The sequence below is a fragment of the Zingiber officinale genome, chromosome 4A (assembly GCF_018446385.1).
Source record: "Zingiber officinale cultivar Zhangliang chromosome 4A, Zo_v1.1, whole genome shotgun sequence".
Taxonomy (NCBI): Eukaryota; Viridiplantae; Streptophyta; class Magnoliopsida; order Zingiberales; family Zingiberaceae; genus Zingiber; species Zingiber officinale.
This window is the reverse complement of record NC_055992.1, coordinates 17,987,489-18,013,625: the sequence shown is the minus strand read 5'-3', so window position 1 is coordinate 18,013,625 and position 26,137 is coordinate 17,987,489. Positions and strand designations below refer to the sequence as shown.

General features: G+C 40.9%; 1 protein-coding gene across 1 annotated transcript; it reads left to right on the top strand.

The window, feature by feature from the left end:
- Nucleotides 1–16,769: 16,769 nt before the first annotated feature.
- LOC121969652 (probable receptor-like protein kinase At5g24010) lies at nt 16,770–19,690 on the top strand. The gene has a single exon (XM_042519859.1). It carries the CDS (start codon nt 16,785–16,787, stop codon nt 19,485–19,487), a length of 2,703 nt encoding a protein of 900 aa, XP_042375793.1. The 5' UTR covers nt 16,770–16,784; the 3' UTR covers nt 19,488–19,690.
- Nucleotides 19,691–26,137: the final 6,447 nt, after the last annotated feature.

Sequence of the window (26,137 nt, the reverse complement as noted above, 5' to 3'; positions counted from 1 at the left end):
GTCTAAGATGTTCAACCATATCATAAGCATCCATGTTCTCATGTTGCTTCTGAAGCTCAGAGTTTATGGTGGCGAGCATAAGACATGATACATCTAATGCATCATCATGATACTTCTTATAAGCATCATTATCAGCTCTAGTAGCAGTCGTGGGGGGTGCTTCAGGAATGAGCTGTTCTAGGACGTACAGTTTTCTTTCTTGTTTGAGAACTATTCTAAGATTTCTATACTAGTCTAGGAAGTTATCTCCATTGAGCTAATCCTTATTAAGGACAGATCGCAGAGAGAGAGAGTATTTGACGTATTTGATGACATAGTAATCTACAACAATAAAATACAGAAATAAGTATCATATTTTGATCATTTAACTAGGACTTTAATTAAATAATTCTCCTACTAAATTGTAAAGCTTTGGTAGAAGCAAGGCATGGATGTGGTTTTACCCACACTACTAGCTTCAAATCCAATTGCGATAACATTCATGTGGGACAAGATCAATATTATACCTCATCTTGAGTTAACTTTGGCTAATCACCCAAGACTTAGTATAACTTAGGTAGGCAACGTGTATCAATTGAACAAGATCCATATTATACCTTTTCTTAAGCTAGCTGTGGCTAAGCACCCAAGATTTGTATAACTTAGGTAGACAATGTTTACCAATTACATCATATGTTACTCTTATATCATTAGGCGAACAAGACTATTTGTTCATTTGCCCATCTTATGAAATCCACATTATAACACATCTTGACTTAGCTTTGGCTAATCGCTCAAGACTAGTATAATTAAATTACATTGTATGGGATATGCCTCTAAGTTCTCAACTTAGTTAAGTCATACACAGTTCAATAGTCGGACATCAATATTGTCCTATCGCACTCTACTAAGATAAAATGAGTCACTTTGCTTTGATAAACCTGACTACAAATGATTGAGATAGTAGTGAGTATCAAACTTTGGTAGGTATATTTAAAAAGACCTAATCATGATTAAACTACACATGCATCGCATACAAAATTAGCATATCATGGCATACATCACATATATGTTGGTGCAACCTTAGGTCAAGGTTGACCTGGGTGACCCGACTCGAGTTGACCTGACTCGAGGTATATTTTGATGTTTGACAAAAATAGAGAAGTTGTATGTTGATGTTTGACAAGAATAGGAACTTGGGGGATTGTGGGTGCAACCTTTGGTCAAGGTTGACCTGGTTGACCTGACTTGAGTTGACCTGACACGGGAAAAGTCCAAGTATGGAGACTTGGCACGGAAAAGTCCAAGCAAGGAGCTTGGCATGGGAAAAGTCCAAGCAGGGAGCTTGGCACGGGGAAAAGTCCAAGTATGGAAGCTTGGCATGGGAGGTCAGAGAGGGCTCGGTAGCTCGTTCTCTGGAATGGATGGAGTCGGAGAGGGCTCGGTAGCTCGTTCTCCGGACTAAGTCAGAGAGGGCTTGGTAGCTCGTTCTCTGGACTGGATGGAATCGGAGAGTGCTCGGTAGCTCGTTCTCCGGACTAGGTCAGAAAGGGCTCGGTAGCTCGTTCTCTGGACCGGACGTGGAAGTCGGAGAGGGCTCGGTAGCTCGTTCTCCGGACTAGGTCAGAGAGGGCTCGGTAGCTCGTTCTCCGGACTAGGTCAGAGAGGGCTCGGTAGCTCATTCTCTAGACCGGACGTGGAAGTCGGAGAGGGCTCGGTAGCTCGTTCTCCGGACTAGGTCAGAGAGGGCTCGGTAGCTCGTTCTCTAGATCAGGAAGGCTTTAGGTTTAAGGCTGGGAAATTGGATCGGTCTGTTGACCGATCTAGTGATACTTAGTTATCTGATCGGTCTGGTGACCGATCAGTAACCCAACAGAAGCTTTCCATGGGTTATTTGATCTGTCCATAGAACGATCAGGAAGCGATGTTATCTGAGGAAGCGAGGGGATTCAGAGAAGGGGGGATCGGTCTATGGACCGATCCAACTATATCCTGATCGGTCCACAGACCGATCAGGGATACAGGACCGATGCCTGATCGGTCTGTGGACCGATCAGGGACCTCCTGGACCGATCAGGATGGAGCCTGATCGGTCCAGGCTTAGCCGTTGTGACTCAACGGCTAGATTTATGGATTCTTCTTTGTCTTCTTCGCAGTGCAGTTTATAAGCCTCTACAGTGAAGGTGGAAACTAACTACTTCTTCCTCAAGACTGCGATCTGAGCTTTGCTGAGCTCTTCATTTTCTGAAGCTTCGTGTGAGCTTCCGTCGACTGGTTCTCTAGCTGCTATTGTTGGATCCGTGAAGTTGCTGCTTCATCAACGGACTCCAGTCGACAACGAGAAGACAAGCAAACTTGGTAGTGTTTTTACATTCATATTGTCCATTGTTTCTTACTCTATTCTTTGTGCTTCATTATTGCTGTTGCAAAAGGAATTGTGGTGAGGTTTCTCCACCCAGAAGGAGTTCTTATTAGCCGGTTTTCCAGGGTCTCATCCACCGACGGATTGATAGGATCCGTCCGCCTTACGGACAAGCCGAGGAGTAGGAGTATCATCTCCGAACCTCGTTATATCGTCGTGTTTGAGGTATGATCTTTTCCATCTTCGTTTCTACTGTCTATTTCCGCTGCGCTAACCTAAATTGTAGGAAGAAACGAGAATTTGGGGTCGGCTATTCACACCCCCCCTCTCTAGCCGCGTCCGAAAGTCCTAACAAGTGGTATCAGAGTGAGGTCGCTCTTCGTCGGATTAACACCTGGGGGAGCACGAGCTAGAGAATGGATCAACTTGGAGAAGATATCACGATTCCACCCTTCTACGATCGCGACGACTTCGCCTATTGGAAGGTAAGAATGAAGTATTTTCTTATGACTAACCTAGTAAATTGGAATTGTGTACAAGTAGGTTTTATTCCTCCGGTGGATAAAGAAGGAGAACCTCTCGAGAAGAAGAAGTGGACGAAGGAACAAATACACCAATCCATAATCAACGACGAGGTAACGAAAATCTTTGAATTTTCATTACCTAATGATATCTTGTGTAAGATAGGTGTGTACAACAATGCCAAGGAGTTGTGGAACAACTTGGCTAAGTTCCATGAGGAGAGCTCCAATTCAAGTCATGAAGAGGAGTCAAGTGAGCCAAGTAGCTCACATCATGGAGGTATGGAATTAGAAGTTGAGGGCTACTCAACATCTAAGGAAGAAGAGGAGGAGAGTTCTTTGTCGAGACTGGAGCAAGAAGAAGAAGCCTCTACCTCCGGAAGGGATGAAGGAGAGAGCTTATATCCATCCTCAACCCTAGGTAACTCAAGCAACTTAATTTCAAGTAAATTACATATAATGTGTTTTGAGTGTAGGGAATATAGGCATTACAAAAGTAAATGTCCAAAGAGGATTAGGAAGACTCCACCGGCACCAAAAGTCAAGGAAGCCGGAGTCCCGATACGCAAGGGCAAGGAGCACGTGGTGTGCTTCCAATGCAAGCAAAGGGGACATTATAGGAGTCAATGTCCAAGGGAGAGGCAACCTCACAAGTACAAGAGACCAAGCACATCTATGGGGGGAGCTAAGGCAAACCCTAAGGTATCCTTTAAACCACATTCTTGCAATTCTAATAAGACACATGCTAGTAGTTTTATTGCAATTGTCAATAATGATAAGCATGATAACCATAGAAACCGATACATGTGCTTAGGTGCCAAACATGTTAGCCTAGATAAGGACAATGCTAGAAATGCCAGCCCTAGAGTTAACTCATCTAAGGTTAAGGTAAACCTAGATAGGAATCCCAAAACAACTAAACATATGCCTAGGAATACCTCAAAGAAAAATGGAAAATTAAAGCTTGAGGTATTAAAGAAGGAAAATCAAGTCTTGAGGTCAAAACTTGACACTTTAGAAAAGACTCTTAAGAATTTGGAGAAGTCAACTCTAGGGTCTAAGGGTCAAAAATCAAAGCCCAAGGACATGAGAGGTTTGGGTCACAAACCTAAGTCTCAATTGGTCAAGCCCGCTTATCATAATGTTCTATTTGATTATGGAACAAGACCTAGGGATAAGAAGACCAACACCAAGGTCACAAGAGGAGTCACCCCTGGAGTTGATCTTGATGAGTCCCAAATGACCAAGGCTTTAAAGCCTAGGAGGGTTATTAGGAGGGTTGCTAGGGAAGTCATCCCTAGTGAATATTTAGTGAACCCAATGAGCTCAAATAGGTATTGGGTTCCTAGGAGCGTGATTCCTTCACGCTAGATGGTTTAGGGTGTGCCAACCTTAATTGGATAGGTAGTTAACCTACTCATGGCAAAAGGTGACATTTTAGGAATTTTCAAGGTGTAATCAAGCCTTGAAAATGAAATTAAAAATTATTCCTAAGGTGATGAGGATGTGCCAACCACATTTGAGGAGTTTTCTAGGTCAATCTAATTGGCACATAGTGATCTAAAAATCTTTAGTATATGATTTTAGGTCTATTACACTTAGGAATATAGAATTTATGGCAAAATGGTCAAAATTATCAAAAATGGAAACTAAGGCTAGAATTAGGTATTTTCTATACCTTTATATGTTATTTTCCATACATTGTTTGTCATATACCATGTCATGACATCATATTTATTTTATTATCATTTGAAATGTCATGATAATGCTTAGGTTAGTTATATGTCATGCCTTATTTAAGTTTCATACTTGATGACATGACATCATGACATTGGCACATGTTTCCACTTATGATATTATTTTATGCCATGTCATCGTCTTTTGCATTTATGATCAATTAATTTGATTTAAGGATAGAAACACAATTTGATATGGAGATCAAATTGTTGTTTAGAAAATGCATGAGAACTTAGCTTAAGATGACCTAAACCCATATCTCACATCAAAATTGACTTGGATGTGTTTGATACACCTTAGATGTGTGTGAGATATTAGGATTATGAGTTAGGATCAAGGTGCATAGTTCTTGTACCTAGATGAGCCTAATTCGAATTTGAGGATCATAGGGAAAACTTGTGCACAAGTCATGTACATTTAGCCCTAAGATTGTGGTCCTAAATTGAATGATTTAAGATCATTTCAAAATTGATTTGAAAAACCTTGATAAAGCTTTTCTAGTGATAGCATTCATCATTGAGCAAGTTGATAAAAAGATGGATTAACCTTGAGCTATTTCAAAGTCTTTCAAACTTTGTATCAAGATTAAAAAATGGAAGTTATTTTCATAGAAAACTATTTTTCCATGATAATATATGTTATGAGGAATGTATCCTCAAAATTTTACAATTTTTGGAATTTTTTGTAATTTTTTAGGGGTTTCTGAATTTCGGGAGAAAAATCAGAAATTCTTATCAGAGAATTGTTGACCGATCAGAGAAGATTCTGATCGGTCCAGGGAAGTCTGGATCGGTCACTGGACCGATCCAGGGCAGTGTGGATCGGTCTGGTGACCGATCCAGTGGAGGCCTGATCGGTCTGGTGACCAATCAGAGCGTGCCAAAATGCTGATTTTCGACTGTTCTCTGAAATTTCAGCTGTGGAAGTTGATTTCTAAAGGGTTGAAACTCTCCAAGACATTGTTGGTGCAATGGTCAAGGAGGAGTTGAACTTTAGGGGGAGTTTTACCTAATGGTCAAGGGGGAGTTGACTGTTAGGGGAGTGTTTACTCAGAAGATGTTTGATAAGTGATTATCACTAAGTTTGATTGTTGATTTTAGTATCAAGGGGGAAATTAAGGGTTTCAATGAAAATTATGGGACTTTCATTAGGAAGAAACTCTTGACCTTGATTCACTCTTTTTGATGTGTGTCAAAAAGGGGGAGAATATCCAGAGAATGTTCAAGGAAGAACATTGGAGTTTGGGGAGAATGCTCAGAGAATGTTCAAGGAAGAACATTGGAGAACTATTGGAAAACCTAAGTTAGGTTATCGGGTTAACCTAACTTGATTATGGTTTTTGTCAAATATCAAAAAGGGGGAGATTGTTGGTGCAACCTTAGGTCAAGGTTGACCTGGGTGACCCGACTCGAGTTGACCTGACTCGAGGTATGTTTTGATGTTTGACAAGAATAGAGAAGTTGTATGTTGATGTTTGACAAGAATAGGAACTTGGGGGATTGTGGGTGCAACCTTTGGTTAAGGTTGACCTGGTTGACCTGACTTGAGTTGACCTGACACGGGAAAAGTCCAAGTATGGAGACTTGGCACGGAAAAGTCCAAGCAAGGAGCTTGGCACGGGAAAAGTCCAAGCAGGGAGCTTGGCACGGGGAAAAGTCCAAGTATGGAAGCTTGGCATGGGAGGTCAGAGAGGGCTCGGTAGCTCGTTCTCCGGACTAGGTCAGAGAGGGCTCGGTAGCTCATTCTCTGGACTGGATGGAGTCGGAGAGGGCTCGGTAGCTCGTTCTCTGGACTAAGTCAGAGAGGGCTCGGTAGCTCGTTCTCTGGACTGGATGGAGTCGGAGAGGGCTCGGTAGCTCGTTCTCCGGACTAGGTCAGAGAGGGCTCGGTAGCTCGTTCTCTGGACCGGACGTGGAAGTCGAAGAGGGCTCGGTAGCTCGTTCTCCGGACTAGGTCAGAGAGGGCTCGGTAGCTCGTTCTCTAGACCGGACGTGGAAGTCGGAGAGGGCTCGGTAGCTCGTTCTCTGGACTAGGTCAGAGAGGGCTCGGTAGCTCGTTCTCTAGATCAGGAAGGCTTTAGGTTTAAGGCTGGGAAATTGGATCGGTCTGTTGACCGATCCAGTGATACCTTAGTTATCTGATCGGTCTGGTGACCGATCAGTAACCCAACAGAAGCTTTCCGTGGGTTATCTGATCGGTCCGTAGAACGATCAGGAAGCGATGTTATCTGAGGAAGCGAGGGGATTCAGAGAAGGGGGGATCAGTCTGTGGACCGATCCAACTATATCCTAATCGGTCCACAGACCGATCAGGGATATAGGACCGATGCCTGATCGGTCTGTGGACCGATCAGGGACCTCCTGGACCGATCAGGATGGAGCCTGATCGGTCCAGGCTTAGCCGTTGTGACTCAACGGCTAGATTTATGGATTCTTCTTTGTCTTCTTCGCAGTGCAGTTTATAAGCCTCTACAGTGAAGGTGGAAACTAACTACTTCTTCCTCAAGACTGCGATCTGAGCTTTGCTGAGCTCTTCATTTTCTGAAGCTTCGTGTGAGCTTCCGTCGGCTGGTTCTCTAGCTGCTATTGTTGGATCCGTGAAGTTGCTGCTTCATCAACGGACTCCAGTCGACAACGAGAAGACAAGCAAACTTGGTAGGGTGTTTTTACATTCATATTGTCCATTGTTTCTTACTCTATTCTTTGTACTCCATTATTGCTGTTGCAAAAGGAATTGTGGTGAGGTTTCTCCACCCAGAAGGAGTTCTTATTAGCCGGTTTTCCGGGGTCTCATCCACCGACAGATTGATAGGATCCGTCCACCTTACGGACAAGCCGAGGAGTAGGAGTATCATCTCCGAACCTCGTTATATCGTCGTGTTTGAGGTTTGATCTTTTCCATCTTCGTTTCTACTGTCTATTTCCGCTGCGCTAACCTAAATTGTAGGAAGAAACGAGAATTTGGGGTCGGCTATTCACACCCCCCTCTCTAGCCGCGTCCGAAGGTCCTAACAATATATGCATAAAATAAACATGACATGGTTATGACCCCATTTTCTATGATCTTCTCAAGCCAATGAGAAGATTGTAAGGTCAACCTAGGTCAAAGCATCTTCTTCAAGTGCTTCCTCGGTCGTCATGTGTTGTTGTCCTCCTCCCTTTTTCACCGTCATCCAGTAGACTTGTTTTTCTCTAATTTGTATTACAAAACCTAAAGAAACCTCAAGTTACATTCGAGGGTAGTCTAAATTTACAACAGGAGTGAAAAAGGAGAGGCACGACACGTAGGTCGTATTATGAATTACAACACACATCCAATCACATCGGGATAAAGGGCCATAACCATGCACCATGTCACATAACATTCACAATATTTTATGACATAAAATCTACTATGATTAAAAAAAGACTTATGAGTCGCAACGCCACGACGGTCCCGCTAGCCAATTAGCAGACGGGTTCAAGGAGGCAACGTCCCTTATGGGGTAAGGGGGCAGCGTTCCCAGAGTTACATACTCATTGTATGAGTTGCTGCCATGTCCGAGACCCCGCTACCCACAAAACTTTAGTCGAGACCGTTGGCCTAAATCTTACTCATAATCATCTAAATCATAGTAAAATCTTATGAATTTATATATCACATATCAAAATCTACTACAACTTAGTATATGCCTTTGCAAGTAGCTCTGATACCATAGATAGGAACTATAGCGCTAAACACGTCGAAAAGCGCAGCAGAAAAATAAGTTCCTATCCAGAAGATCCATGCAAAAGGAAATCATATACTAAGTACTAATTTTCTACATGAGAAAGTTATACCTTTATTGCGTGCCCTTCGCAATCCCGACAACAACGTTTCTTTAGGATGTAGATCTCAACGCGATCAACACGTCCGCGCCTCTATAGTATCCACACGAACACGTTCTCCGTCCGTCTCACGAACTCACAAAATGGAGAAAGAAACAACCAAAGGTTATGCTAGCAACCTCTTGTGGAAGTTTTGGCCAAGAGTGGAAGAAGGAAGAAGAGCAAAAACCAAGAAGAGCACACCCAACCAAAAGGTCACTTCATCTATATAAGATGACTTCACAAAAGGGTTACTTTATCAAATAAGTTACTTCACCAAAAAGGTTACTCTACCAAAAAGGTTACTTCACCTAAAGGTTACTTTTACAAATGACTTTTGTATTTATCCAATGAATACAAAATATTTTTGTTTCTTGATCTTCCTTTTGATTAATGATACATTAATCTCTATTAATATTCATTAATCTTAATGGGTTGGATTTAGAATATTAGATTAACCATTAAACCAATAAGCCATTAACTCAATAAACCAATGAGTTTAACCCATTACTCAATAAGTCTAATCCGAATTCATTCGAGTCTAACTCAATGTGTATAATTTGAATTAAGCTTAACTCCATAATCCATCTCCAAATCAATATGTTCTTTGTGTGACCCAATAGGCTCTTGTAACATTGGCAATATATCTAAAACCATTTTAGAAACATAAGCAATGAGTGACATCTAGCAATGCATCATTGCTACCCAAGTGACGAGAATGTCGAGATTTGACCTAACCTTTCCGTGTCTATTATCTTATATGACTCAATCCTTCTATTCTTGATATTTAGATTGATCAATGAGGCATAGAATGTGTCATCCTCTTATCAATCTTTGTGTTTCTTGATCTCTAAGTAGACACGCTCAATCAAATAATCTCAATATCGCATATTGACTCATTTGAGCATGGACATGCATTCTTATGCCCTACTAATTAAGGGGCACACAGATATCGCTTCCATCATATGGAAGGGATATATCCCATCTACATCACTAACATCCCTCCACATAATTCATGGCATACCCAGTGATCGACTTTATTGTCCACCTTGTTACAGGTGACGTTTGCCGATACCAAAGTACACAACTCCTTATGTAGGGAACTATAGTGACTTCAGGTCTAAGGACTATTCATACCAATAGTCACATGAGAATGTTTATGACACTCATATAACGATCCATGAAACATTCTCATGGCGAGTCATTCAGTATATATTCTCTAATATGTACCCATGTGTCAACCTGATATTTCATATCCACGACTTGTGAGATTAAGTTATATGTTGACCTACATGCTAGTATCAACGCATTAATATTATCCTTGCATATTAATGTTTGACTAGGAATAGTTAAGAGTAGTGTTCTATGTATATCTACAATATCTCACTATCAATTCAACTAATAGATATGTTGTAGATAAGAACCTACTACCCAGGACATTATTATACTTATTCAATTGACACTGAACTAAAATAAATATAATAACCAACTTTGCCTTTTATTAATAATGATATATGATACAAAATGAGTTTTTTACAATCATCTCATAATTGGTACTAGGACTAATACTAACAGAGGTTTCTCTGCCTGCAACAAAGGAGATCTTTTAGTGCCTTTCATTGACTTGGATTAATAACTACATAAGTTGTAACCAAGTAAAAACTCTGGCCTCTTACTCTTTCTTTTAACTTGTTTAGTTTAGTTTTATTATTGCTATTTCAATTGTGCTACTAATCAAGTCCAAAGTTCGAGAAAGGGTTAATTTTATTTTGTAAGTAATTCACCCTACTCTTATCGACCCTGCTATGCGAACACTAACGCCAGATAGAATAGCGATTATCCTACAGACTATATTGATCATGTTGATTTGACTACGAATATTGAAAATAATTTTATAAAACTTGTTGATTTGTACTAAGAAATAGGGAAAAAGGGATAAAACGGCACTGCCAAAAATATTAGTTATAAAAAATCCCTTAACATCAAATAAATAATTGTTTAAATATACCCAAAATCTTAAGATACAAAATAAAGGGAAAAAAATCTTAAACAAAAGAAAAAAAATCCTAATAGAAAGAAAAAATCTTAACAAACTTAAAATCATAAAAATCCTAAAGGCACTCAAAATCCAAATATGCAAAAGAGAATAATTACTCTAAAAAAAAAGAAAATCATCGAATCCTCCTACATCAATACACCTATCCTTGTCATTCCTGAGGAAAAGATGGATTTATTCTCTGCACAAATGCGTCAAATCAAGGATTGAGACAATTCTAATATAACGTGATTGAGTAATGTTTACCTCCCAACATTTGAAAAGTCACAAGCGAAACTATCAAGTACACGACTAAGAGCTAACAACCATTATATTTATTCTCAAAATATAGAGACATTATTTATATGATATCACGTTTCAAATTTACACTAATCATAAAAGTCTAAATTACTTATTTACACAAACGAATGAAAACTGTGTTAGATGAGATGGATGAAATTCTTGAAGGATTATGACTACAAAGTAAGTTATCATCCAGACAAGGAAAATGTGATAGTAGATGCATTGAGCCAAAAGTCTAAAGGAGTGTTAGCTCATTGCATACTAGTAATTACAGATTTGATCCATCAGTTTTTGCAATTAGATTTAGCTAAGGTGGACAAACACAAACATGTATCTTAGTCACTCTTATAGCACAATCCCTACTTGTTCAGCATATTAAAGAGTGTCCACATGATAAATATCTACAATCGATCGTTACGGAATTAAGACAAGATCAAAACCAAATTTCTCTCTTGATGATGATGAAATCCTACGATTTAGTGATAAATTGTGTTCTAGAATCACACATGGTTAAGGAAAAGCTCTTACGAGAAGTAGGGTTGTAAACAAGACAAGGTGAACTTGTTTGATAAGGCAACCAAACCAAATCGAGTCAAGCCTAAAATGAACCAAGATGTTAAAATGATTATCTAAGCTTGGTTTGGTTTATTTTCTACGAGCGTGAATTTGGTTTGTGTTTAGTTTGTTTAGATATTATCGAGCTCTCAATTCAAGTTTGTTGATTGTTTGAAATTTTTATATTTTTAACTTGTTTGATTAGTTATTAACTTGATAATATAATTTTTTTTATTCATTTTGAAAGTTTTTTATATTTATTTAACAAGTTGATAAAAGTTTTATTGATAAATATTATTCACTATCGTTTTTCACAAACATGTTCATGAATGCTATCACGAATATTGTTCATGAATATTAATAAACTGAATACATATATGTTCAAGATTATTCGTTTAGTTAACGAGTTGTTCGAGTTTGATCTTATGTATTTAACGAATATAAATAAGTTTTTATTAAGTCAAATACCAAATTTATTCATGAATATTTGATTCGTTTATAACCCTAACGAGAAACACATCATTCTCAATTTGTAGTGTATTTGGGTATGATTAGAATGTACAAAGACGTTAAAAAAAATTATTGGTGGTAAAAAATGAAAAGCAATGTGACCATGTTCGTGACGTGTTGTTTATTCTATCGACAGTATAAAACAGAACATCAAAGACTTCTACAAAAAAATTTATATCTCCGAATAGAAATAGGACCACGTGTCACTATAAATTTTGATCTTGGACTATCTAGACTTTCATATGTATGATAAAATTTTATTGATTCACATGGAAAATATATACATTTCAAGAGTCCACGTTGGAAAAAATGTGTTCATGACACAAATCTAGCTTCAAAAACGGTAGCCCAAATGTTGTCAAACATAGAGTTTAGCTCATCTTGAGTTAGTCTAATTAAATTTACCTACAACGATCAATCTACTGAGTGGAATTCAACATCCAAAACACTTGCTTCTTCCAATGAACGAAAGTTAGATACAGAAGCTGATCATAGAAATTGTCATCGTAATTTTGGCATGATCACTATGGTAGGCTAGTCTAGTTCGGATCCTCTATCCCCATTTCCCTCTCTCCTTGTGTCTCATTATTGATCGGACGGATCAGATTAAATCTCAAGGTATCGTTGCACATCACGAGGATATTACACATATTTTAAAAATATCATGATGCTTTGAAATTTAATTTGATCTGTCCGATCGACAATGAGACACAGGGACAGAGAAATGGGGACAGAGGATCCGAACTAAGACCAGCCGGGTACAAACCGGTCAATTGATTTTTTTATTATATATTATTTTTCATTTATTTTTTTAAATTCTAATATATATGATATATTTTTATTAATACAAAGTTGTTAAAAATAATAATATTGGAGAGATTTGAACTTAGACCTTTTGGAGGAATGCCATATTCATATGGCCTACATGATATAGATATCTATAATTGTTAGTTATTTTGTTTAATAACTAAGTTTTTATTTTTATATAAAAAAGAAGTTCGAGTAAATAATAATAATTTATAAATTATTAATTAATTAAAAAATTTTATTAGCTAATTTATAAAATTTTAATTTTTAAAATATAATAATAATTTTAAATCATGAAAAATTATGTGGAACTTTAAACTGACGATTCTAAACGATAAACTGTAATTGTCTAAATAGTTAAGGTTAAAGATGGATCCTCAATAAGAGCATCTGCAATGCTCGTTATTGCAGATGTTATTAACATTGTATGGTGTTAAAACACATTCCGCTTGAACGCGTTCAAGCACTGTGGGGTGGGCTAGTCACCCACCCCATGTGTTTTTTTTTTATTTTTTAAATTTTTTTATAAAAAAATTAAAATTTTAAATTTAATAATTGAATATAACAGTTAATTTTTAACGGGTATTTTTTAACAGCTAGTTCGAAATTTCATCTATAAATATCCCATATTTTCATTCCAACTCGCTATACTCTCCAATTCTACTTTCTAAATATTCTTCATTCCATCTATTTTTTTTAAGTTCCTAGCCTCTTATTTTCTATCCAAAATGGATAAAAATAATAGGGTATTTTTTACAAATTTCTTGAATTTTACAAACAACTTGCAAGAATATTCATCTTCGACAAATCCATAAATTCCACCAAATTATCAATATCCACATTCATTTCCAAATATGTCGTTTCTTCCACAAAATCTTTAAAATTTCCAAGGTTTTAGAAATTCTATGAATCATTCTAATTATGCCCCTCGAGGTTCATATCAACCGCTTCCAGCTGAATATTGACAAAGCATGAATCATCCGTATTTCATGTCGTCGGTTGCTCATGGTTATGCTACCCCACATACAACTGGTATGTCTTTCACTCCTTCGATGTCGAATGAACCTGCAACTCCCACTTTTGTTCTAGAGACTCAACTTTCTGACTGTGAATCCCCAATTGAGGTGGTCAATTTAGAAAAAACGATTTCAAATACTGAGCGTACAAGAAAGCGTTCAAGTTGGACAAAGGTTGAAGACGAGGTCTTAGCAAGAAGTTTTGTCACTATCAGTGATGATCCAATAATCGACAATGATCAAAAAGCAAATACTTTTTGGGGACGTGTTGCAAGCTACTACAATGAGAATCGTCCCCCAGGTTCAAACACCAGAAGTACAAATATTATACGACCATATTGGTACAATACAATCTAAAAAAAGGTATATCGATTCAACGCAAATTACAATAGTATTTACAGTTCATATCGAAATTCATCACCAACTTCGCGCTGACTTAGTTGAGTATATATGGGGGCAATACAACAACAATCCATGAATTAGTATTTCGTATGTTATTTTTAATTTTATAGTAGTGTGGTTTATTCTATAAGTTATTGTTGTGTTTCAATTTCATAATTACATGGTAATTTTAAATAAATTTTGTTTTTTCAATTTTATAATTTTAGTTGTTTAGTTGTAATTTTATTTTCTAAACTTTGTAATTTCCTTTTTTCATAAACATGTATTTTATTTAATAAATATATTAAAAAATTAAATTTTTTTTTTGAAAAATAATAAAATTATTTTTTAAAAGTAAGATTATTATTAAAAAATAATAATAATTTAAATATTTTAAAATATATTTAAAATGTATTTATTTAATATGATATAATTTTAAGATAATTGAGTGGACTGTAAAACTTATGAATAATGAGTATTAACGTTAAAAGAAATATGGATGAAATAGATATATTATTATAATGAGTATATGATAATGAATCTCATATTTTTTTGATGAGATGATAAATATTATAACACGGATGTATTGTGGATGCTCTAAACTCGATTTTGAATGGTGAGATTTACACTATGGTCAAGGAATTCATGATAAAGTTGTAGTTAGGGGTGTAAATGAGCCAAGCCGCTCGTGAGCTATTCGAATCTCGATTCGATAAAAGCTCGTTAAGATAAACAAACCAAACTCAAGCTTTACAATATTCGGCTCGTTAGCTCGTGAACATGTTCGTTAAGTTCATGAATCAATTTTTAAATAAAAAAATAATAATTTTGATATTGAATTTATAGATTTTACACTCTACATATGAAAAACATAGACAAATATATTAAATTGATTTATTAGATTAAAATTATAAATTTTAACAAGAATATTATAATTTTTTTAAAATATATAATTTAATTTTTAATGAATATTTACATTTATAATTTATATTTATTAAGCTTGTTTAGGTTTGATAAAAGTTCGAATAATTAAGCTCGTGAGCCATGGATATATTTGTTAAATAAAGTTCGAGCCCGACTCGATTATAAACTAGCCAAACTCAAACATCCAAGAGTTCGGTTCGACTCAGTTCGACTCGATTACACTCTTAGTTGTATGTCATCTGACGTCACTGCTACAGTCGCTAACCGTTCTTGACTTGGGTCAAGGTCATCTGTGATGTAGCATGCCATAACGCGATTGGTGCATCAGTCACATTGATCCAGTGCAAGTCACTTGCCCAGAGATTAAGCTACTTATTGACGAAGTCAATGTCAAACACAAGTCAATTTTAAATAAGCTCGAATTTATAAAAAATCAAATTAAACTTAAATAATCATTTCAACCATTAAAATTTAATTTGACAGATTACCGTATTAAAGAAGTTTGAATAATATAAAATTTAGTACTTAACTTCTTAATGATAAACTAAAAGTAAAAAATCTTCCACCTCTATTAACTTAGTGTAGATTCTCATTAGTGTTGTTTTACCCTATTGGCTAGTACGTTGATGTCAAATTGCCTGTGATGTTAAGTTCGATCCTTCTTAGCAAACAAATAAAAATATAATATTTATATAATGGTGCATGAGGTACTGTATTCAAATCCTCTTAGTAACAAAGTAAAATTGTGTCTCTCAAAAAATTCCTTCGAGAATTTCTTAGATATGAGATTACTCAACGATGGAATCAGTCATTATAAAAAATTTTACTCTACATTAGTTTTAATTGTCCTCTCGGGATGATATGATGATTAAGACATGGAATATTATCACATGATATTTTGGGGATGGAGTTGAAATTCGGCATGTTTTAGCATGCCTCTCCCCATGCTTTACCACATGCACTAATAGTTATTACTCATCCGTGATTTACCTCTTCTATGTTGATCTTGAAATGAGTTAGCGGGAGTACTAGGAGTGAGTAAATCACCTTTTACCACACTTAGAATACAGATTCTCTATTCCGTAATTTTGATCCCCCTTGACTCCATCCACAATTTACACATCAAATCATAAAAAAAATCCGATTAAAATTAACTACAATTTTTCTGAGTTTATTTATCTATTTAATTATAATTTAGTTCAAGATAGACTATGGAAAGCCACGGCGAGCCACCCCTGCTCGTAGCTAATATTAGTCCAATTTCAACCGCGGTCTAGAAAGTATAAATCATGGAATGGACTAAGTGAAAACTAGAAATTACGGACAAACATCTGAACTTCGTAGAGTGTATCCGTACATTTAAATTTAAAATTTGAATATAAAATGATTATGCAAAAGTTATAAATTAAAACTACTATAATCATCTAATAAGTTTGAAAGCAAGTGCAAACTTTAATAACGTTGTAAAGTGCTTTTATATTTCACATTCCAACTTTAAACAGAAAATAAAAATGTACTAGTTTTAGATTATTCTTAATAATTTTAAATTTTATAATGTTTTTTAATCAAATTTGCTATAGTTGAATTTAATATTTCAGGCTAGCTGATTAAGATCTAGCAGCTAATCATTTATACCAGAAAACTTTTAATAAAAAATTATTCTATGTTTTTTTTAAATAAAAAAATGTGCCGGCCAATAGACAATTGGAAGACAGCTCACACCCGCAACGCACACCCATACAGCAGGTTCACGGACCCACCTTGAGATTGAACGACGAATCTGTGGGTCAGAAACAAGTAACTCAATGGATGGGAAACGTCTGCTTCGGGTGGAGCCCGCGTTGTGCATTTTCTACGCTACGCACCCAAACTGTCCCCGATGATTCCACTCAGTCCAGTCGAATTTTCCACGCGTCCAGGGAATTCCGCAGAGCACTCTCTTTTTATCTCCACGCACTTCTTCCCGGCGATACCACCGCACCAATGGATCGCTTCATCTTTTTCCTCCTCCCCCTCCTCCTCCTCAGGGCGTCCCTCCTCCTTGCAGACGATTCCACCCAGTTCAGCCCCAGATACTTTCTAAACTGCGGCAGCGAATCTAACATCCCCACCAACGACAGCCCCCCGCGAGATTTTGTTAGCGATTTCAACTTCGTCTCCAGCCGCCACTCCTACCCACTCTCTGACTCCTCGGTCCCTTCCTCCTCCGACCCTTTCTCCTCCCTCTACTCTACCGCCCGCGTCTTCACCGGCACCACCTCCTACACCTTCTCCCTCAACTCCACAGGCGTCCTTGCCCTTCGTCTCCACTTCGTCCCCTTCTCAACCGACGATCAGAACCTCTCCGACGCCGTTTTCCGAGTCACCGCCCAGCGTTTCCTCCTCCTGGACAACTTCTCCGTCGCGTCCTCCACAGACCCCGTCATCAAGGAATACTTCCTCTGGTTCGACTCTACCGCCTCCGCAAACCTCGAACTCACCTTCGTCCCCGCTTCATCTTCTTTCGCCTTCGTCAACGCCGTCGAGGTCTTCATCCCCCCAACCAATCTCTTCAAGAGCTCTTCCCCTGCAGATTTAAACAATCAGAATGTGGAGACTGTCTACAGGATCAACGTCGGTGGTGACAAGGTTACTCCAGTCAACGATACCATGTGGCGGACATGGATCCCTGACGACCCCTATTTTTTTAGCAAGAACATCACTTCGGTGGAAAAAACCAATCCCAGAAATATCAACTATGATAACCAAGAAGCGACGAACGTTGTGGCTCCAGAGTTTGTCTACAGCACGGCTCGTGCCATGAACATTTCAGCAGGCAGGCGGAATGGCAGTCCAAATTTCAACTCCAACGTCACCTGGAATTTCACACTGGATGCGGGCTACAATTACTTGGTCCGTGCACATTTCTGCGATTTCATTTCGCAGGCGGTCCAATACGACCCTATGATCTTCAACCTCTACGTTGCCAACAAGCCTACGGAGATCAATTCAAGAGATCACGCTACTTCCTCTAGCGTGCCCTTTTATCAGGACACAAGGACGGAGAAGCTGAGCTATGGCTGGATTAACATTAACATTAACATTCCCCGGCCGAACCTATCCATGCAACCGGATGCTGGGTATCTTAACGGACTCGAAATCTTCAAATTCAACGATGCGCGCGTCAGCGACAACAGCAAGAGAAGCGTGCCCGTCGCGGTCATCGCCTCCGTTTCCGCCGGCAGCGCCGTCCTGCTGAGCCTCGTTGTCTTCCTTCTGGTACTTTTGGCGCGCAAGCATCGTCGGAGATCGAAGTCTCGGCCGCTGCTCCCGAAGGAGACATGGTCGCCGTACCGCCGGGGAACGACGCCGCGGGGAAACTCAGTGGACCACTCGAGCAAGCCGACTGAAGAATCTGCAGCGCAGACCGCGTCCCCCAGGGTGAATCTCGACCTCAACATCCCGCTGCTCGAGATCAGGGCCGCCACCAACGACTTCGACGAGAGCCTCGTGGTGGGGAGAGGCGGATTCGGGAAGGTCTACAAGGGCATCCTCGGCGACGGCACCGAGGTAGCAGTGAAGCGGGCCATGCCAGGGTCGAAGCAGGGATATCCGGAGTTCCAGACCGAGATCCTCGTCCTGTCCAAGATCCGCCACCGCCACCTCGTCTCTCTCATCGGTTACTGCGAGGAGCAATCGGAGCGGATCTTGGTCTACGAGTACATGGAGAAGGGCCCGCTCCGGAACTATCTGTATGGATCCGACGACAAGCCGTGCCTTTCATGGAAGCAGAGGCTGGAGATCTGCATCGGGGCTGCCCGCGGGCTCCACTACCTCCACACCGGCGACTCCCACACCATCATCCACCGCGACGTCAAATCGACAAACATCTTGCTCGACAAAACCTACTTGGCCAAGGTCTCCGACTTCGGGCTGTCCAGGTTGGGGCCTTCCATAGGCGAGACCCATGTGACAACCGGGGTGAAGGGCACCTTCGGCTACTTCGACCCCGAGTATTTCAAGACGCAGCAACTGACCGAGAAGTCCGACGTCTATTCATTCGGAGTGGTGCTCTTGGAGGTGCTGTGCGCGCGCCCGGTAATCGACCGGAGCCTGTCGCATGAGCAGATGAACCTGGCGGAGTGGGCGCTGCATTGGCAGAGGAGGGGCCAGCTGGAGAAGATCATCGATCAAAGACTGGTGGGGAAGATCAACGCGAACTCGTTGAGGAAGTTCGGGGAGACGGCGGAAAAGTGCTTGGCGAACTACGGCGACGACAGGCCGTCGTTTGCCGACGTACTGTGGAATTTGGAGTACGCGCTGCAGCTCCATGTGACGGAACTGAAGAGGGAACCGCACGAGGACAGCGGCGCAGTGGATTTGCAGATCTCCGTGCCGGCGACGCGGCAGGTGGATTTGACGGCCGCTGCCAACGTCGGCGAGGAAAATAACTGGCGTACGAGGTGCATTATGCCGTTGGATGCGTCGGGCAGCACCGTGTTCTCCCAATTGGTCTCCACCGAGGGGAGATGAATGACATGATCGGGAATAAGGGGCAGCACCGTGTTTTCCCCAATAAGAACAGGATGTGTCCATGTAATTTCGTTCTTCAATATAAGGGATTTGTCGTCCTCTAATCTCAATTCCAAAATGTTAGACGCGATTTTACGTACTGTAATACACTTGTAATTTGTCCATATGAATTGCTCAGTTCGATCAATTTTATCAATTTAATATGATGTTTCACTTTTAAAACTTATGATGTTTCTTCTATTTTCCATGTAAATGTTGCAAATGCACGATAACTTAACTTTGATTTAGCTCAACTTATGAGTTAGCCAAATTAAATTTACTTTCAATACTCTTAAATTTAATTTTCTTTCATCTTTTATACGAAGTAATGTCACATTTAGTGAGAGAGATGGATCCCAAGAGGCTTAGTGCAAATGTCTTCGACATAATCTTATACTTCGATGTTTACTATTTTGACTTTAAATTTTTTTATGCCCTCTAATGAAGTCAAAATTTTAAGCCGACATGTTAGGATGTTGAATTTTATTTCTGCACGAATTTGTCATTATGGACAAACCCAATAAACTAATCTAATGGATGTGGAAATTATGTCGGTAGAAATCTGTTAACCATTTTTTTATTATTATCTATATACTGATGGTAATAGATTCGAATTCTAAAACTATATGTATGAGTTGTGGTCCCCAAAGGGTTATGATGCATTTTTTTTTGGTTCTCCTTTTGATTTCATCCTGAAAATAGATACGACAACCCTCACGTTAACCTCTACAAAAGATCAAACTTATTGTTTTCATTTACTTCTTCCTTTTACAAATTGTCTGGCAGCATTGAGGTGGTGGCCATGAATCTGGACACAGGTTAGGGTTTAAAGTTTTGTAGTTTTTGCTTTTATTCGTTTTGTAAATTGTTATATGTGTCTATAACAAGATCATGTATTATAATTATTAATTCTCTATGATTCATATGTGGTACAGCAATTTATGCTTAGGAAAATTCTAACACATAGTATCAAAGCCACAAGTTGTGTTGTTGATTTTATAGCATTAGGATGTACGGTTTTTCAATTATTTCAAACCATATGAATCATTTATTTGCTAGACTTCCATCTAATGCTGAAAAACAACACATATTTATCAAATTTAGAGAAAGAGAACCTAGTATTTGCGTTGGTTTCAAGCTCTTCGTGATTTTCACAAAGAACAACGATTACTAAAAATCATCAAGGAAAAACCGTCCTGTTTGATCCCAAAAACCCTAGTAAATCTATGCCCAATTGACTGATGCATTAGGTTAGTTGACTGATGCATTAGGTCAATTGACTGATGTGCTGAGGATTGCTAACAATAGGTTCAATAATCGACATTTGATTAATCATGATTAGTCAATTAAATCAATTGAGGCAATCGATTGTCATTAAGGTCTAGTTAATTATTGTGCGCAAGTCAGATATAAAATATATTCTGATAGATTGAAGTACTCAACTAATTTACATCAATCAACTACCACTCAAATGACAAAAAGGCGAAATCGTTCGCCCCCAGCACCCCCGTCGCACCCGACCCAAGGCCATCACGAGAGAGGTAAATCACAGCATCCTGAGCGAGCATGTGACAGGTGGGGTGAGTTGCACAGGGACCGAGAATTTACGTTCCGACTACCCTGAATTTCGATACCGCGACCTCATGTGAATCAACTACCACTCAAGATTCCACTCAAGATTGATCAACTATTATTTTTTGAGGTCGAGCACATAATGTTTTTAAGTCAACTAGGGGACATGACTGTATAGACAATCAATTGTCATTGAGGTGAGGTACAGTCCATTGTTCACATATCAATCGCGAACAAAAAATTTTCTAGTTGACGGAAGTACTCGATTAATTCACATCAATCGACTGTCATTAAGGTTCAGTTGACTATTTGAGTTTTCACTTGACTGCTATCAATTGACTACTTGTGTTCAATTCAGTTTTTTATTTGATTTTTCTTATGAATCTATTTACGTATAGATGTTACTTGATTGACTTAATATTATCAACAAAGTAAGAATCATTAGGAAAATTAAATATATTTTATATAAATAGATGTATATCTATACTAAAATAATTGGTCAAAAAAAAAATTATTTTAGACCAGATATAAGTTTAAACATGCTCACATATAAAGCACAAATTTGTTGATAATGCTCATAATATATCGATTCAAAGGGTGACATTGTGTAACTGATTAAGGTTACCATGAGCTGAGTTATTAAACTTGTATATGTAGCCTATATAAATTATTTGATTCTGTCTGGAATATGAGTTAGATGAAGACTGGATGAAGTGTCGCTGGCGTTGATGGGGCAGAGACTATGATGTTGCGACTACATGGGCTTCAGAGGATGGACCCCCACGTGGCCCTGAAGGACTGCTGGGCCTGAGCCGACGGTACTAGAGCTCTGTGCATATTCAGATAAGCACACGGAACGTTAGAGGCTGAGAACCAGGGAAAAAATCCCCAGAGCAGGTCCTTCGACACTCAATTCAGGTACTTTTTCCCCAGATGAACAGCGTACGAAGAAGAAAAGTAGAAGACAAGTATGCAAGTGAGCGTACCTGCACAAAAGAAAGGGCATCCCCTTTTTATATGACAGTGTGTACCTTCTTGAGAGTGACCCTTGCCAGAGGGTGTCAGATGTCAGGACTTGTCGGGTGATAGAGGACACGCGACCTTCTCCTATAGACTGGAGGAATGTTCTATTTGCATATGACCCCAACCATTGGAATATTCTCTGACATGCAGTAGTTACTCTCTGACAGGTGGTTACGATTTCCTGACCCGTTGTCGCGTAGCGCCTTCTATCCCGCTCGGGTGTAATCGAGGTAGCCCGGGTCAATCTGCTAAGTGCTAATGAACAGACTGGATGGACGGAGGGGTGCGACCAGAGTCCCTTTCTTCCTGCTATCATGATTCAGACCCGATCGAGAACGATAAGTCTGTTTATGCGAGATAACTTGAGGAAACCCGACCGGTGAAGCCAGCCCAGGCTTCGCCCTGATCATCCGTCCTGCCATAGACTTGGTTTCCTGACAGGTAGACCCCGTCCTAGCTTTATACGCTAGATGGCCTTAGGTTCTCCTACTCTGTATGTTGACTTCCACGTCCCCTTGATTTCTTACTGTCACGTCCCCTTGACTTCTGACTGCCACATCCCCTTGATCTCTGACGATCGGACCCTACTATTATGCACCGTATCATAAGTCTCCCCTCCAAGTCTAGTCGAAGAAGGCTCAAGTTCGACTGACTAGACCCAGACTCCGGTTTCACTTGGCCTTGTCATTGTGACTTCAACTACTGCTCATTTTCCCCAGATCTTTGGAGATTTACCATGTTCTTAAATGCTACATCATTTCCTCAATGTCTGTGTCGCTGCGTCAGTTCCCAGATTTTTGGATAAATAACCTGTTCTTGAATACGACACAGTTCCCCATATGTTGTTGTACACTTCGAGGCCTATTCTTCACATCTTTCTCTTTAAAAAGGGCTGACTCCTCTTATGCCCTTATGCTTTTCTTTCTAACTTCTTCACACCATGGAATCCATCGTGGAGCCTGATGAGGTGTCACCTTTACGCCAACAACTTACTCATCTGACTCAATTGCTTGCCTCGGAGGATGAGGTCGTATTCAAGATGATGCAGAGCAGGGACCTTCAGTCTTCCCTTCATCGAGAAATGGAAGAACTTTGGTTGGCCGCTAAGTCCAAGACTCAAGTTGAGGCAGCCTTGAAACATAAGGCTCATTCAGACATGGAGAGTTAGACTCACTTTATTACCTATTTGAAGGTAAACATGATGACTCTCTAACCCTTCTCCAAGAAGAAAGTCGGATGAAAGATGAAACCATTACCCAGTAACATCGCACCATTCAGTGCATCAAGGCGGAACTGACCCAAGTGCGAGCCCATTTGGAGTGAGTAGGTCAGGCAGATCGATCTTGCCCAAGGTGTCGACCTGCTACTGCTATTTAAAAGAGGGTTAGGACTACTTATATTTCCAGTGTAATGATATGAATGTTCCTGTCTAGAAGCTGAGAAGACGAACCTGCCAGTATGACGTGTCTGGAGGGTTGACCGCATCCTCTTGACCCGGTGGTGAGCTGTCCTCTATGTTGACCAGATCGTCAGAAGTCCTCCTCCGGTCAACTGTACCTGTATCCAGCGACCGAGTTCCCCCGGTCTCTGGTACCTCGGTGCTCGAGGCGAATCCCACAGACATATAAGTAACCGCATAATAGTATAGCAATAAAATGAACAGATACCGAGTACGAGAACTTACCCTGGCCCAGGGGGGCGCCCTCGGATGGATGAGTGAGCTGGTTGTGGTGCTGATCAAGTCGTCGCGGTCGTGACAAGTAAATGGATGTGAACCCGCTGAGAAGTCAAATCTACTGGTGGCGGCATGGAATCCGATGCAGCCTGGATCCGGAATGCGGCATGTAGGCTGAGACATAACGGCTCGCAGGCCGATACGCGGCACGCAGGCCGGATAGCACAAATAGCTCATAATCATAATAAAGATGCACAGAGTAAAACCCAACGGCTCGATGGCCGGAACCCCCTCGGCTCGAAGGCTAACGCAGGCAAACCTAAGCGTTCGGACAGCGGCTAGTCGGACGGGAACGGCGGCTGCTATGCTGTGCTATCAACAGTGGCTATGGCGTGAGGCGTGGACGCCTGCTTGAGGCACAGGCGGCAACCTCCACCGTCATCAGGGGCGGAGGGAGGCCTCGAGGTCGGAGGATAAGGGAGGAGGGGGTCCCCTCGTCGCCGGTGGATCTATCCGGCGGCAGTAGCGAAGGATCAAGAAGCTTTGCTTCCACCCCGGATGTAGCCGCAGGCAGCAAAAGCACCCCTTGGGCGCGAGGCGGCGAAGGAGATCAGTGAAGAGAGATGCAGTGGCGACCTCGGCAGTGTGTGGTCATGGCCTTCAGCGAGGAAGGAGAAGGTGTGCGGCGGCTTGAAGAAAAGGAGGCGTCCATAGCTAGGCGGGAAGGAGAGTCAGGGGCATGCCTCACCGGCGGTGATGGTCGGCCGCTGCGACGAGGAGACAAGTAAGAGCGTGGTCGGAGCGCAGCTGTGGATGTTGGTGTCGATCCCTCATGCCGGCGGCGTTGGTGAGGAATGCTAGGATGAAGAAGATGAACTTCCTCTTGGTCCTGTGGGCGGCGGAGAGAAAGAGAGGGAGAGAGAGGAAAGGAGGAGGCCAACGGCGTCAGCGTCGGCGCCGGCGAGGGTGTCGCAAGAGCATGAGGAAGAAATCAGCTTCCCTCCGCGGTGGTGGCGGCGTCAAACGAGCCCGAAGCAGCCCCCCTTTGTTTGCACTGTGAACAGTGCTTAAAAGCACTCAAACCCCTAAATGCACCAAAAGACGAAAATGCCCTCCCTCATCTCCTTATTTCCTTTCATGTCCCAAACTACATCCGGATCACAAGCCTCCCCTTCAAGTCTAGTCGAAGGAGGCGTGAGTCCGACTGACTGGACAGTCTATTGCAAAGAATTGAACAGCTCTCGATGTCAAAGTCAAATCACTGAACCAATAATATAATGTCGCTCGAGCGGTCGCTATGGTAATAGTGTCATATGAAATGATAATCGTGCCGAGCGGAACCATGAATGAGGCGAGTGCTGCCAAAATGACACGTGCTTGGCCGAGTGGAAAAAAAACATGTGTCGACCGAACGGTGAAAAATGGTGCCCACTGGATGTCAAAAAATCGATCAAGCGCTCAGCGAGACTAAGTGATATCGAGTAGACGCTCGGGCGACGTGGAGCAAAGCGATCGACGCGATCGAGCAAACGACCAAGAGATACTGACCAGATGGCTATGAAAATTATGAGCGAGCTACGAGAAATAATACCAAGACAAATGACCTGATGCCGACCGAGCGACACATTGATGCCGAGTAGACCGAGCGGACAAGCGATGCTGAGTGTGCGACCGTGGAGATGCCGAATGTGAAACAAAAACATCTCTGCAAGCGATGACGATGCTGGGCACACAACCTCAAAGATGCTGAACGTACGATCGGAATGATGTCGATCGGACGGATAGATGCCGGGCGGACGATGCCGCGCGTGCGACCGGAATGATGTCTATCGGTCGAATAGATGCCGGGCGGACGATGCCGCGCGTGCGACCGGAATGATGTCGATCGGTTGAATAGATGCCGGGCGGACGATGCCGCGCGATACCGGTTGGACGACTATGAAAGTACTGATTGCGCAGCCTCAAGAATAGTCCACGGGCGATCGTAAGGTGCCACCCAGCAATCGAGTGAACTAAATGGAATGATGCCGAGTGACCACATCACTCGTGAGTCAATCGGAAGTGTAGCCCGTGAATCGAAGGCTCGTGGAAGTGAAAGTCACGGGCCGAACGGGCGCATAACCTATATTCTGGTTTGAAACCAGTAGAGATACTCTTTGCTCGCGACCATCGGAGATAGCTCGACCCCGATCGGGGGAGATAAGATGCTCTTATAATCTGATCTGTGACCAGCGAGAAGCGCTCGACCCCGAACGGGGGAGATAAGAAATACGATCTGCTGATAAGCTGGCTCGAGGCCAGTGATAATCGCTCGACCCCGAACGGGGGAGATAGAATATCT